General features: G+C 43.2%; 1 protein-coding gene across 1 annotated transcript in view; it reads right to left on the reverse strand.

Moving 5' to 3' along the window:
• atp10a (ATPase phospholipid transporting 10A) overlaps positions 1-15,817 on the reverse strand; it is a 33,238-nt gene extending 17,421 nt beyond the window's left edge. Inside the window, 11 exon segments of the mRNA XM_029429650.1 lie at positions 2,396-2,412; positions 2,415-2,486; positions 2,489-2,588; positions 2,667-2,884; positions 3,165-3,417; positions 5,251-5,381; positions 5,551-5,682; positions 5,770-5,876; positions 8,610-8,695; positions 9,328-9,532; positions 14,967-15,817. Of these exon segments, the coding sequence (XP_029285510.1) occupies positions 2,396-2,412; positions 2,415-2,486; positions 2,489-2,588; positions 2,667-2,884; positions 3,165-3,417; positions 5,251-5,381; positions 5,551-5,682; positions 5,770-5,876; positions 8,610-8,695; positions 9,328-9,532; positions 14,967-15,391 (1,746 nt within the window). The 5' untranslated portion in view covers positions 15,392-15,817.
• Positions 15,818-16,189: the final 372 nt, after the last annotated feature.

A 16,189-nucleotide genomic window follows, 5' to 3' on the forward strand; every position in this document is an offset into this window, starting at 1 on the left:
AAAAACCAGAGATACAGGCAAAACACACCAGAGATACAGGCAGAAACACACCAGAAGATACAGACAGGCAAAACACACCAGAGATACAGCAGAAACACACCAGAGATACAGGCAGAAACACACCATGAGATACAGGCAGAAACCACCAGAGATACAGGCAAAACCACCAGAGATACAGGCAGAAACACAACCAGAGATACAGGCAGAAACACACCAGAGATACAGCAGAAAACACACCAGAGATACAGGCAGAAACACACAGAGATACAGGCAGAAACACACCAGAGATACAGGCAGAAACACCCAGAGATACAGGCAGAAACACACCAGAGATACAGGCAGAACACACCAGAGATACAGGCAGAAACACACCAGAGATACAGGCAGAAACACATGAGAGTACAGGCAGAAACACACCAGAGATACTAGGCAGAAACACACCAGAGATACAGGCCAGAAACACCAGAGATACAGGGCAGAAAACCCCAGAGATACAGGCAGAAAAACACATGAGATACAGGCAGAACACACCAGAGATACAGGCAGCAAGAAGAAACACACCAGAGATACAGGCAGAAACACACCAGAGATACAGGCAGAAACACACCAGAGATACAGGCAGAAACACACCAGAGATACAGGCAGAAACACACCCATGAGATACAGGCAGAAACACACCAGAGATACAGGCAGAAACACACCAGAGATACAGGCAGAAACACACCAGAGATACAGGCAGAAACACACCAGAGATACAGGCAGAAACACACCAGAGATACAGGCAGAAACACACCAGAGATACAGGCAGAAACACAGAGATTACAGGAAACACAGAGATAGAAAGGCAGAACACACCAGAGATACAGGCAGAAACACATGCAGAGATTACAGGGCAGAAAACACATGAGATACAGGCAGGAAACACATGAGATACAGGCAGAAACACCATGAGATACAGGCAGAAACCACACCCAGAGATACAGGCAGAAACACACCAGAGATACAGGCAGTAGAGGACAGCACACCAGAGATACAGGCAGAAACACACGAGGAGAGATACAGGCAGAAACACACCACACCAGAGATACAGGCAGAAACACACCAGAGATACAGGCAGAAACACAACCAGAGATACAGGCAGAAACACAACCAGAGATACAGGCAGAAACAACACCAAGATACAAGGCAGAAACACACCAGAGATACAGGCAGAAACACACCAGAGATACAGGCAGAAACACCCAGAGATCAGGCCAGAAACACACCAGAGATACAGGCAGAAACACACCAGAGATACAGGCAGAAACACACCAGAGAATACAGGCAAACACACCCCAGAGATACAGGACAGAAAACACATGAGAGATACAGGCAGAAAACACATTGAGAGTACAAGGCAGAAACACATGAGATCACGGTCAGAAACACACCAGAGATACAGGCAGAAACACACCAGAGATACAGGCAGAAACACACCAGAGATACAGGCAGAAACACATGAGATACAGGCAGAAACACACCAGAGATACAGGCAGAAAACACACGAGAGATACAGGCAGAAACACCCAGAGATACAGGCAGAAACACATGAGATACAGGCAGAAACACGACACCAGAGATACAGGCAGAAACACATGAATACAGGCAGAAACACATGAGATACAGGCAGAAACACACCAGAGATACAGGCAGAAACACATGAGTACAGGCAGAAACACATGAAGATACAGGCAGAAACACATGAGATACAGGCAGAAACACACCAGAGATACAGGCAGAGACACACCAGAGATTCAGGCAGAAACACACGAGAGATACAGGCAGAAACACACCAGAAGATACAGGCAGAAACACACCAGAGATACAGGCAGAAACACATGAGATACGGCAGAACACATGAGATACAGGCAGAAACACACGATAGATACAGGCAGAAACACACCAGAGATACTAGGCAGAAACACAACCAGAGTACAGGCAGAAACCACCAGATGACAGCAGAAAACACATGGAGATACAGGCAGAAACACATGAGATCAGGCAGAAACACAGGAGATACAGGCAGAAGACACATGAGATACAGGCAGAAACACAGGAGATACAGGCAGAAACACACCAGAGATACAGGCAGAAACACATGAGATACAGGCAGAAACACACCAGAGATACAGGCAGAACACATGAGATACAGGCAGAAACACATGAGATACAGGCAGAAACACATGAGATACAGGCAGAAACACATGAGATACAGGCAGAAACACTACATTAAACACTTAATTATGTTCTAAACGTGCACCAGATTCATATATTTAACTTGAAATGTAGCCTACAAAATGTAAGGTGAATATTCCTGTGATATTTCATATCGTAATATATTTTGGAAGAGTTTTACCTTCTGCCTGGGCTGGTTGGGGAGGACACGACCACCGTGTTGCAGATGGTGAGAGCGATGAAGAAATCCATGATTTCGGCGAGGTCAGAGGCAGCTGGGACATGGGCTGGCTGTGGAAGCGCATGAAGTCCATTTGACTGGCGCATTCATTGACTTTGTCGAGGAGCTGCGGGTCGGGGGTGATATCCTTCTCCTGCAGGACAGAGGAGGTTTATCAGAACACATATCTCACAGCACAAAGGACGGCGCGACTGCGGCGAGGTGTACTGACCATGGGGCTGCTGAAGGCCGTGTGCTTGGACAGGATGCTGGCTCGCTTGGCCTCCGCCCTGCTGCCCGTCCTGCGGTGGGACTTTGTGCTCTGGGAGCGCAGCACCACCCGGGCGCTCTGATGGCTGCTCACACTGTCCCGCCTGGGCAGGGTGCCCCCGTGAGACGTGCACTCTTCCTCCTCAGAATCCATCTCCTGGTACATAGCAAGTCTTCGAGCTGGATTAAAGACACACATCATACAGAGTTAGACCATTGCAGTTATGGCTGAAACGACTACTCGAGTAACGCGATTACTAAAAAGATAATAGAGGCCGGCTGTGTTGAAATGTTTAAACAGCATTTAAACTCCTCTCTCTTTAACCTTTTCACCACTTCCTACAATGAGTCCCACATAATGTTTTCACATTACTTTAAACTGCACTTTATCGTTACCTGTTTTCTTTCTTAAATCGAATGTTTCCTGTTTTGCATGGGAGTGAGTGTGTGTGCGTCTCACCATTTGCATCATGGGAGTACTCCACCCCTGCCACGGTGCAGCGGCGGAACACCATCTTGTTCTCCGTCAGCGTGCCCGTCTTGTCAGAGAAGATGTATTGCATCTGGCCGAGATCCTCGGTGATATTCAGAGCTCTGCACTGCAGGTGAGAGTCCGTCTCCTCGTCGTACACGTCCATGTCCTGATGGATGAAGTACACCTGGCAGATCTTCACAATCTCAATCGACACAAAAAGGGAGATGGGAATCAGCACCTAGGAGAGAGACAGTCGTAGTGAGACACAGGAGACGCATGGGGAGACATGGGGAGACAATTACAGTGAGAATAGAAATGACTGTAAATATATCCACATGTAGAATCAGCTGTGACACCTACAAGTTAAGAAAACTAGTTAGCAGGCGAGTTGAAACGGTTCACTTAAAGTAATAAATAAACAGCTTAAATAATTAGCTAAAAATATTGCATAGTTTAAATATTTAGCTAAACATAATGAATACAAAAGTTTAAATAATTAAATAAAAATAGATAACTATATGATTAGCTAAAAATAATTAATGAAAAACATTGTTAAAATAGTGAAAGTAGTAGATTAAAAGTTTAAATAGTTTTGTGTTTACTGGATAAACGCTTAAAATATTTAACTAAAAGAAATGGACAAAAGTTCAATTAGAATATTAGCGAAAAGTAATGAACAGTTTAAATAGATGGTAAAGTAACAGAATAATGTTTAAATAATTAGATACAATAGATAAACAGTTCCCTGTTTATGTACCCTCTCAGTCAGAATCTTTAGATTTCAGAAATGATGAAGTTCCCAAATCTTCTTCAAATCTGATTCATGGACTTTCTGTTCCAACACTGAGTAACTAGCAAGTTTTATACAGAAAATCTATTTCTATTCTTGCACAAAATATACAAACTTTCCAGGATGTCTACAAGTCTTCTGGGGTTATGTTGGATTGTTTAATAAATGTTGGTGTAAACCTGATACAATGACTCAGCTTTCAGGAGTCCAGCGTGCACGGCCGCGCCAACAGTTGTGTGTTTATTTAGCAAAACAGAGACGAGCTGCATTTATCTGACACAGGACAGGCTGACATGTACTGCTGACATGTTCTGCTGACATGTACGAAGACATGTTCTGCTGACATGTACGCTGATATGTTCTGCTGACATGTACGAAGACATGTACTGCTGACATGTACGAAGACATGTTCTGCTGACATGTTCTGCTGACATGTACGCTGATATGTTCTGCTGACATGTTCTGCTGACATATACGAAGACATGTACGCTGATATGTTCTGCTGACATGTTCTGCTGACATATACGAAGACATGTTCTGCTGACATGTTCTGCTGACATGTACGAAGACATGTTCTGCTGACATGTACGAAGACATGTTCTGCTGACATGTTCTGCTGACATGTACGCTGATATGTTCTGCTGACATGTTCTGCTGACATATACGAAGACATGTACGCTGATATGTTCTGCTGACATGTTCTGCTGACATATACGAAGACATGTTCTGCTGACATGTTCTGCTGACATGTACGAAGACATGTTCTGCTGACATGTACGCTGATATGTTCTGCTGACATGTTCTGCTGACATGTACGAAGACATGTTCTGCTGACATGTTCTGCTGACATGTACGAAGACATGTTCTGCTGACATGTACGAAGACATGTTCTGCTGACATGTTCTGCTGACATGTACGAAGACATGTTCTGCTGACATGTACGAAGACATGTTCTGCTGACATGTTCTGCTGACATGTACGAAGACATGTTCTGCTGACATGTTCTGCTGACATGTTCTGCTGACATGTTCTGCTGACATGTTCTGCTGACATGTACGAAGACATGTTCTGCTGACATGTTCTGCTGACATGTACGAAGACATGTTCTGCTGACATGTTCTGCTGACATGTACGAAGACATGTTCTGCTGACTGCTAACTGGTGCTGAAGCTTCTGTTTACAGCGATGCTTGTGTACAGTGGGATAAACATTTCAAAGTTAAAGCCTTCTTTATGTCTGTATCTGTGCCTTTGTTTCTGCAGGCTGCTCTCTGCTTCATACCTGAAAGACGATGATCAAGGTGAGGAAGAGATAAATGGCTGACATGATGGGTGATAAGTCTGTCCCCTCCGGACTAAGAACGTCAAACACGGGCCTCTTATCTCCGTACTGAAACATCCACAGCCCGTGACCTGGAACAGCAACACCACAAGGTCAACTCATACAAACACTGGAATGAGAAGATAAGAATAAAGAGCACAGTAAACGCAGTGAGAGAGTTTCTTTACTTTTTGCAATAAATATAAAAGAAACGAAGGATTTCTCCGTAGCACCGTGAAGCGTCACAGAACTGTTACGCACCCACAGCAGCGAACAGGCACATGACCAGCAGGATGATGACGCACCAGAACACGTGTACGTTCATCTGTCGCTCCAGTTTGCTGCGCTTGTAGCGCGGGCCGTTGTTGTTCAGCATGGCTTTGGTCTCGTGCCCTGCGGAGACACGCGGTGTGTTAGGTCAGAGGTCAGACACGCAGCAGGGTGACAGTCCGGCCTGCGACAGGTGTTCTCGGGGCTCACCTGCGTAGATGATGATTCCCACGGCCTCTTCTGTGTTGCGGATGGTGCAGCCTCTCAGCAGCAGGTTCTCTTTGTAAAGTGCATCTCTTCTGCCGCTCCGAAGGAGTCTGTCAGGGGACACGATGCGTGAGATTTACTATAAGTGTTGGTCACACATCTAAATTTGATTTGAATTAGAAATGTAAAAGCATAACAACTGAAAAGAGTATCATCATCATCATGAGTCCCAGAGAATAGCACATATTCATATATATATTATATAGCATTCCAGTGAGCCCCCACCAGGGAAGGCCACTAACATGTAGTTCTGTCCTCAACTAAAGAAGTTCTTCGTCTCTCAGTTTCTCCACAAACAATCTGCTAAAGCTTCACTTTAAATCTTGAGTTTTCCAGAGATGTGCTCACAAGGTTCACATAAAGAACAAGTTCTACAAGGAGACTCCAGAGCAGGACAAGCGTTACGTCTTCATACGGCGATGTGAGGAGAAATAGAGTCTCTATCCCCGAGCCCCCCCGAGATAACACCAGTTTACTCTGCGGAGCTCCTCCATCGATCACGCTCTAAAGCATCGTGGTCTTCCCTCTGCAGGAGCCCTGATCTCAGCACAAATTCCCTCTGATACAGAAGCCCTGCCCCCCCCATCACCCCCCCGGGCTTACAGTCAATCAGCCGAGTGACTGCTTCATTGCTGACCCTCAGATCTCACTTCGGACTGAGTGTAAAGCTCGTCGTACAAACACAGAATTTAGCTTCAAACCTCCTGAGAAAAAGCTTTTTCACACACACACACACACACACACAACACACACCTTAATGTAATAAAACACTGCTGTGACAACTGTGGGCCCCCCCCCTCAACACAGTCGTGCCCTGCGCTCCCCTGTAGCCTGGCAACTGAATACCTGCAGCATCTGCTCTCCTGAGCAAAGAAGAAATGTCACATCCTGCGTGCGCTCAGACGTTTCTCTTCCTCTCTGTCTCTGGAAACTCAAAACATCTGCAGCCCTCCAATAAACACGACCGGGAATAGTTTGGGAAGATGCACTGCTTTGCTTTCTTGCTGAGGGTTGGATGAGAATATTGATACCACTCTCGTGTCTGTGCGATTAATATGAAGCTACGGCCAGAAGCCAGTTAGCTTAGCATAGAGACTGGAAGCGGAGGGGACAGCTGGCCTGGCTCAGTCCCAAGGTAACAATCAACCAGAAGCTCTGATGAATGTTTTACATCATTTGTTTGAACCAAAGTGTAAAAACGTCACGTTGTGGTTCTACGAGTCGAGTCGTCAAGACATGAACTCGTTTTATAGACACGAAAGCTTCAAATCAAAGCAGAGATATCCCGACTGTTGTACGAGTATAGATACTACATTACCCATAAGGCAATGCAACCACTTCTTTCATTCGTCCCACCTCCAGTTTGTCCCCGAGGCGTTCACTTAGTGCGGTATAAATATCAAACTATTACTGCTGAATGATTATTTTCCTTTAATTAATCTGAGTGTACAACATGTATGACTCTGTTCACCTGTAGTGTGTACAACATGTATGACCCTGTTCACCTGTAGTGTGTACAACATGTATGACTGTTCACCTGTAGTGTGTACAACATGTATGACTCTGTTCACCTGTAGTGTGTACAACATGTATGACCCTGTTCACCTGTAGTGTGTACAACATGTATGACTCTGTTCCCCTGTAGTGTGTACAACATGTATGACTCTGTTCACCTGTAGTGTGTACAACATGTATGACTCTGTTCACCTGTAGTGTGTACAACATGTATGACTCTGTTCACCTGTAGTGTGTACAACATGTATGACTCTGTTCACCTATAGTGTGTACAACATGTATGACTCTGTTCACCTGTAGTGTGTACAACATGTATGACTCTGTTCACCTGTAGTGTGTACAACATGTATGACTCTGTTCACCTGTAGTGTGTACAACATGTATGACCCTGTTCACCTGTAGTGTGTACAACATGTATGACTCTGTTCACCTGTAGTGTGTACAACATGTATGACCCTGTTCACCTGTAGTGTGTACAACATGTATGACTCTGTTCACCTGTAGTGTGTACAACATGTATGACTCTGTTCACCTGTAGTGTGTACAACATGTATGACTCTGTTCACCTGTAGTGTGTACAACATGTATGACTCTGTTCACCTGTAGTGTGTACAACATGTATGACTCTGTTCACCTGTAGTGTGTACAACATGTATGACCCTGTTCACCTGTAGTGTGTACAACATGTATGACTCTGTTCACCTGTAGTGTGTACAACATGTATGACTCTGTTCACCTGTAGTGTGTACAACATGTATGACTCTGTTCACCTGTAGTGTGTACAACATGTATGACCTGTTCACCTGTAGTGTGTACAACATGTATGACTCTGTTCACCTGTAGTGTGTACAACATGTATGACTCTGTTCACCTGTAGTGTGTACAACATGTATGACTCTGTTCACCTGTAGTGTGTACAACATGTATGACTCTGTTCACCTGTAGTGTGTACAACATGTATGACTCTGTTCACCTGTAGTGTGTACAACATGTATGAATGTTACATTACATAATGTTAATACTTAAACATGAACACTTGTAATATAAACTTGTGTTGATGTGAGTCATGAAGAGGGGAAGCAAAGACAGATCCAGAATCTGTACAAACCTTTGACTACAATCAAACTGGGAAACATCCCAAAAAAGGAGAATCGTAATCTCGACTTTTTCCACAAAGTTGTAGTTTCACATTAATTTCCATTATGGAGCAAAACACAGAAAAAGTCCCAGAATGCAACAGTGAAAGCTTTAACGAGAGTTCTACTCACATGTAGCCTCTGAATCTGTTCAGGTCGTTGTTGGGCTTCTCACATTCGATGACGCCGTCGTACTTCAGGGGGTCGAAGTCACAATCCTGCAAGACGCACACGAGCTGGTTATTCAGGCTGCAGCTTCAGATGATGGGAACCTCTCAGTGTTTAGACTTTAGCACGTCGACAGCCTCATGTCGTCTTATTGTCACATGTGCATTCGATCTTTGATGATTGTGTTCATTTCTGCTGCTCCTTCAGACTTTATCTAAAAATGCTTGTTAGTTTTAATCACCTTCATAGTTTGTCGTCTTACAAGTCAAACAGATTTCTCTCTCTTGTTTAGTCTCGTGTTAATCAAACTTTGTTTAGTAACCCTAACCCTAACCCCCAGGTGATAAGAAACATTTCAGCCCAAAACCAGCTTCCTAATTTGATCTTTTTAGTCAAACGTCAGTCCATCCATCGCGTCACACGTGCAACAGCACTTGAAACGACCCACAAACAGGGACAGGAAGGATCATATTTATTGTTGTACTCATGAACTTGTGACCAGAGGTTTCTTTATAAGAACACTAAAGGTCCACGATGCTCATTTCTGATTCACCAAAGACATTAAAGCAGTTCATGTTTTATAAATTCATAAATGTGTGAAGTGTTTAATAACCTGTGTGACGCAGCTAAAACAAGTTATTTTCACAAGCATCCAACAGAGCGTGAGCAGCGTCCGTCTCACCAGGTGGAAGAAGCTGCGGACGACCTGCCTCTGCTTGAGGTTGGTCTCCCCGTCCAGCGTGGCGGTCTCGATGTGACACAGGCGGTCGGGGTCACTGGAGCTCAGCAGCAGCACGTCGGCCGGGAGGATCTCGTTACATCGCAGCCGGATGAAGTCTCCCACCCGCACCTCCTTCCAGTACTTCTCCACGTAGCGTCTCTCCGCTCTGACACAACAACGAGAGGGCGAGCGGCTGGTGAAATATGTGCCGCTACCGTTTCCAATAACTGGAGCATTTCTATAAACAGAAGCTTCAGCTCGGCTTCCATGAATCTGAACGAGACGGCAAATATGTTCTTACAAATTCCTCTCACTGTGTAAATACAAAAGGAAATGTGCAAACCGTCCTGGAGGTGCACATCACTGGACTCACATTCTTAACTTCTACATTATGTTCCTGCTCTCGGCTGCTTCTCCATCTATCAATGCAACATACTTCCAGAAGGTGGCGGGAAGTTCAACAACCACCGTCAGCAGGATCACTTTGTTTATTGGGATTGTTCTAATTGGTTAATTAGAACTGAATAGAAGGGACTGGGTTGTTTCTCTTTCTAATTATATTTACAAACTCCCAGCGAGGCCGAGTCGTCCACATGGTGGAATCTCTGTTTACTTTAAATGATGTCACTCTTCTGAGGAACCTGAACTATTAATGTGCAAACACTGATGCTGCTTCATTTCTGAACAATGTGGCAAATAATGATAAATAATGCAAACACCAAAAGCTACAAACTGCAGCCAAGAAGTGAACGGAAAAACACTCATAATGTTATTTATTCATCACACACACACACACACACACACACACACACACACACACACACACACACACACACACACACACACACACACACACACACACACACACACACACACACACACACACGAGGTGTCAGCATGAAAATCTGATTTTTCCACGAGCAGTAAATACTCGACCGTGCAGACAGATGGTGCACAAACTAAAAACGTATGTTTGTAATATTTCCTCTTATTCATATTTGAACAAGACAAAGACTTTCCAAAGTAAAAGCTCAGGATTGTTAAATAAACTCACCCAGATTTGTAGAGTTTGTGAGTTTTGCTCAAAGTTTCCAAGAAAGTGAATATTTTCTGACCAAATCATAAATGAATTGAGAAAAGAATGTGCAGATTAACGCACACGTTGTAAAGTGTATCCAGCACAACGTGTGCTGTGTGAGGAACAAAGAACGTTATTATATACGACTTCTCTTCATGAGACACTCCACAGATTTCTTCGGCTGATTTGTCATTTTTTATGCTTTTTTTCATGCTGAATTCTTTTTTTCCTCCAAGAAACTTAAAGAGCACACTTCTGGTAAAAGTGCTGCTTTACACAATACTTTGTGGGAAACTTACAGATGATTAAACTGTGCGAGTCCACTAAGGATTCATTGAGTCCAGGACAGCTGATGCTGTGAATAATCACAAACATCTAGAAGAACATGCAGAAGAACATGCAGAAGAACATGCAGAAGAACATGCAGAAGAACTTGCAGAAGAACTTGCAGAAGAACTTGCAGAAGAACATGCAGAAGAACTTGCAGAAGAACATGCAGAAGAACATGCAGAAGAACATGCAGAAGAACATGCAGAAGAACTTGCAGAAGAACTTGCAGAAGAACTTGCAGAAGAACTTGCAGAAGAACTTGCAGAAGAACTTGCAGAAGAACATGCAGAAGAACTTGCAGAAGAACATGCAGAAGAACTTGCAGAAGAATTTGCAGAAGAACATGCAGAAGAACATGCAGAAGAACTTGCAGAAGAACATGCAGAAGAACATGCAGAAGAACTTGCAGAAGAACATGCAGAAGAACTTGCAGAAGAACTTGCAGAAGAACTTGCAGAAGAACATGCAGAAGAACTTGCAGAAGAACATGCAGAAGAACATGCAGAAGAACTTGCAGAAGAACTTGCAGAAGAACATGCAGAAGAACATGCAGACTCACTTTATTTATATCAACCTCTTGGTACTTTATTACGTTTTATTCTATTTAATTATTGTGTTCTGTCTTTTTACTTCATAAGTTCTTCTGCTGTGACGAGATAAATGTCCACGTTGTGGGACTAATACAGGATTTATAATAAAACAGAAGATACAGGATACAAAAGTTAGGTGAAATTAATGAGCTGCGTCTTAAAACAATGTGCAGCGGTTATGAGTTCAATAATTAGTACGGCCCTCGAAGGATGTTGTAAAAAAAAAAAATGGCCCTTGACATGAAAAAGGTTCCCCCCCCTGGTCCAGAGTAACCATAACATACCGAGATGTGTATCTATGAATACTATGTCTGTTGGAAACAGCCGCAGCTCTCCTCTTACTGCTGATCTTGTAGGAAAAGTTGCAGCTACTGCGAACACTTTGCTCTTTAAACGAGCGCAACAGCCCTGAAACTGTTCGTTTTCCTTTATTTACATTAAAACCTACAAGAAGTATTCTCAGAAACAAAAGAGGACAGTCTGTCTGAGGGAAAGTACTTATTCCTGCAATCAGAAGTCCTTTAATGCTGCTTAATGTGAAACGTATCTTCCATTCTTAGAGCATGACTTCTAAACTACTCGAGTAAACAGAGCAGAGGAAACACGGCCCACACACGTAACTAATTAATTATCCAGTTAGAGAAGAATGTACGAGCTTAGATAGAAAACAGCCAGATAAAGGGACAGTTCTGATGTTTTGAAGTGGGGTTGTATGAGGTTCTCTGCATTATCTGCAGTTTGTAGAAACAGACAAGAAGCAGGAAGCTGAACAACGTTCTGCTGTGGACGTGTTTTACACACCTAAATTAATATATATCAGTTTAAGAAAAAAGAAAAAGAAAAAAAAAAGTTACCAGGGTCCATTGACAAAAACAGTGATTTTACCTGCAGAACACAGGAGTTCTGGTCTAACGCTGGTTGTGTTGTTGTGTGACTTTGGTCACAAAATAACAAACAGATATAGATATTTTAGACACCTAAGAAAATCTATATCAGTTTAAGTGTACTATATAAATATACACATACAGTACTTTTACCCAGTAGAACGCAGGAGTTGCTGGTCTCCTTCTGCCTCGATCCGTTAGTTATTTTGTGACTTTGGTGAATCTGAACGAACCCTTACAAACACCAACGTCACACAACAACACAACCAGCGTTAGACCAGAACTCCTGTGTTCTGCAGGTAAAATCACTGTTTTTGTCAATGGACCCTGGTAACTTTTAATACTGTATTTTTGTTCTGTTTTCATCTTCTATTCTCCTGGCTTTTAATAACTGGTGTAAACTTAAACTGAGAAAGATTTTTTACGTATGTAAAACACATTGTTCAGCTTCCCGTCTGCTTCTACAAACTCATATAACCCACTTCCAGAAATCCAAACTGTCCCTTTGAACTGCTGCGGTCCAACTGGAGGTCCAGTCCAGCTGGTCTCTCACGAGTTCGTTAGCGTTCTGTAAACCAGATTAAAAACAAACTATTTACACTCCAGTAAACTCAATTCATTAGTGCAAAATGCCTGATTTAACTCGGTGTGTCGACATTTAGGAGGAAATCAGTCCCGATAAAAAGGAAGAGACATTCACCAGCAGCGTTTCAATCACTTTGTAAATATTAGCATTTTCTGATAAATGTAATCCTAAACAAAACCTCCTTCTGCTTTGCCACAGGTAAACATCAGAGGTGTTTCACCTGCAGCTACAAGTCGTCCAGGAGAGGAAGTGACAGAAAGTGTTTAACCTTCAGATGAAATGACGCTTCAGTCCACTCAGCTGATGCCAGGTTGAGAAACGGGGACAGTTTGCACGATATTGCCACAGCAGCACAAGAACATTCAATTATGTCCAACCTTGACAGCAACTTGGGTCAAGACTTTGCTAAAACTGTGGAGCCACTAAACACTGAGCCTTTTGATTACCATGAATTATGCTCTGTACGTGGACGACAGTGCTGCTTTTCATTAGCAAAATACACTCACACACACTATATATATATATATATATATATATATATATATATATATATATATATATATATATATATATATATATATATATATATATATATATATATATATATATAGTTAGTAGTGGAGAAGGTTTGGGAGAGAAACAGGTTGTTACACACTGACTCGTAACAATGAGAGCACTCAACATCTGTATCGTCACGTCTCCGAAGCAAATATTGTACTTTTTACTGAACTACATATACTTGATAAACTTGAGTTACTTTGCAGATTAATATTATTAATACTAAATATAAAATCGTGACGTATTATGATGAGTCCGCTGCCGGGGACTTTATGAGAGATACTTTAAGTAATGATACTAATAGTGATCATCACATTTCTGCACAGCTCTCTCATTTGAATTCATATAAATTAATTTCTTATTTTTATTGTAGATTTCTCATATTCTATGTTTCTTGCAAATATTTTTAATAAATCATTTAATTTATTTTTATTTTCTCTTCTATATTTGTTTATTGTGCAAATAGTAATATCTCACATTTTTATTGTATTTTTTTCGTATTCTTTATTTATGTTTCTTGCAAAATTGTCTTGATTTTTGCAGCACTTGCTTTTTATTTTCTCTTCCTACGTTTAAGTAAACTCCTTGCATGTGGAAACCAAGTTGAAGCAGATTGTGATTGTACGGTCACATCAGTGTGAAGGTGATGCAGTAAGAGTGTGTCTACTACTGAGATCGCAGTACTTCCTGCAGCATCAAGCTCAGTTTGCATCACCTGTAAGGAAGTGAAAGAAATGTGGTGTTCTAGGGTGGAACCAGCTGGGGTGTGTGTGTGTGTGTGTGTGTGTGTATGTGTGTGTGTATATGTGTATGTATATGTGAGATGTGTGTGTGTGTATGTGTGTATGTGTGTGTGTGTGTGTATGTGTATGTGAGATGTGTGTATGTATATGTGAGATGTGTGTGTGTGTGTGTGTGTGTGTGTGTATGTGTGTGTGTATATGTGTATGTATATGTGAGATGTGTGTGTGTATATGTGTATGTATATGTGAGATGTGTGTGTGTGTATGTGTGTATGTGTGTGTGTGTATGTGTGTGTGTATGTGAGATGTGTGTATGTATATGTGAGATGTGTGTGTGTGTGTGTGTGTGTGTGTGTATGTGTGTGTGTATATGTGTATGTATATGTGAGATGTGTGTGTGTGTATGTGTGTGTGTGTGAGAGATGTGTGTGTGTGTGTATATGAGATGTGTGTGTGTGTGTGTGTGTATGTGTGTGTGTGTGAGATGTGTGTGTGTGTGTGTGTGTATATGTGTATGTGTATATGTATGTGTGATGTGTGTGTGTGTGTAAGTGTATGTGTGTGTGTGTGTGTGTATGTGTGTGTGTGTATGTGTGTGTGTGAGATGCTGTGGAGGAAACAACAAGTGTCCCAGCAGCAGCGCCGCAGCAGCAGCAGCAGCAGCAGCAGCAGCAGCAGCAGCAGCGCCGCAGCAGCAGCAGCAGCAGCAGCAGCAGCAGCGCTGCAGCAGCAGCAGCAGCAGCAGCGCTGCAGCAGCAGCAGCAGCAGCAGCGCTGCAGCAGCAGCAGCAGCAGCAGCAGCAGCAGCAGCAGCAGCAGCAGCCCGACTCACCTGCAGAACACCAGACAGTCCATGTGATTGATTTCTGTATCAGACCGGTGTCTCCGGTAGTCCTCCCACAGGTCTTTGATGGCAGTGACCGACAGGATGAAGACGACAGGAGCCAGAGCCAGTTCTGGCTGGAACGCGTTGACAACCGGAACAAAGTTCAGCAAAGCGATGAAAACAAAGTAAACATTTGCAAACCTGTGGAACTGTTCAAAAAGATTCTTTGGCAGGAAGGACAGCAGCGTGTATTTGGTGGTCTTAATCTTGTTGTTCGCGTAGTGTCGGTTGGGGTTGTCCTCGCCTTTGCTGTGGTCGTACAGTATGTTTGCGTGGACGGTCCTGGTTTTATTCTCCTTGGCTTTCTTCTTTCTTTGCCGCTTCGCTGTTGCAGCTCGGGCCATCCCGGGCTCCTCTTCGTCCCGCGCCATCGCGCAGTCCCTGCTTCAAACTTTCCCCACAGTTTTGGGTTCTTCGTGTCCTCTCACACAACTCAGAAACACACAGTCCTCGCTATGTTATCATTCTTTTACCGTGTGAAGAATGTTTCCGCCGGTCTGTTCTCACTAACGTGCTCCCGTTCATCCATGTCGGCTCCTCAGAGGAAAACTTTGTTGGCTTGTTTGGCTTCTCCTTCTTCCTGTGGCCGCTGGAAGGATGCTGAGAGAGCGGGGAGGCTTCCAGCGACGCTCCGCTCGGCTCCGCGCAGATCTCACAGCCATGTGGATGAGCCTCTGCCGCTGCTCGCGCGCTGCTGCTGTGTATGTAGATCAGCGCATGCGCGCACGCTGAGCACAAACAGGATGCTCGTCAGCGGTCAGGGGTCGCTCCTCTGGAAATCTGACCCACAGGCCCCTCCTCCATCCAACCTGGGCTTTTTCTGCGTCTCCAAGTGCCACGCGGTGTTATTGCACGAGCTCACAGGAAGCAGCCAAACATCCAAAGTGCAGAAGTGCTGAACTTTTGCACATTTTCACTGATCAATATTGTTGCTCGTCCTGCACAAACAGCGTTATATTGTTCATATCTGTTATAATATTTTCTATAGTATATGTTTAATTATACATTCTATAATATAACGTGTGTTCATCACTTTAATGTTGCAGCTGGTAAACGAGGAGCTACGTATTTTATATACTGCTGTGTATTATTATTTATTATTCGATTTATGATTTTTATTAATATTTTGAATCTGCAAAGTAACGACTAACATGGTCACATAAATACTC

Source organism: Cottoperca gobio, chromosome 4 (genome assembly GCF_900634415.1).
Source record: "Cottoperca gobio chromosome 4, fCotGob3.1, whole genome shotgun sequence".
Lineage (NCBI taxonomy): Eukaryota > Metazoa > Chordata > Actinopteri > Perciformes > Bovichtidae > Cottoperca > Cottoperca gobio.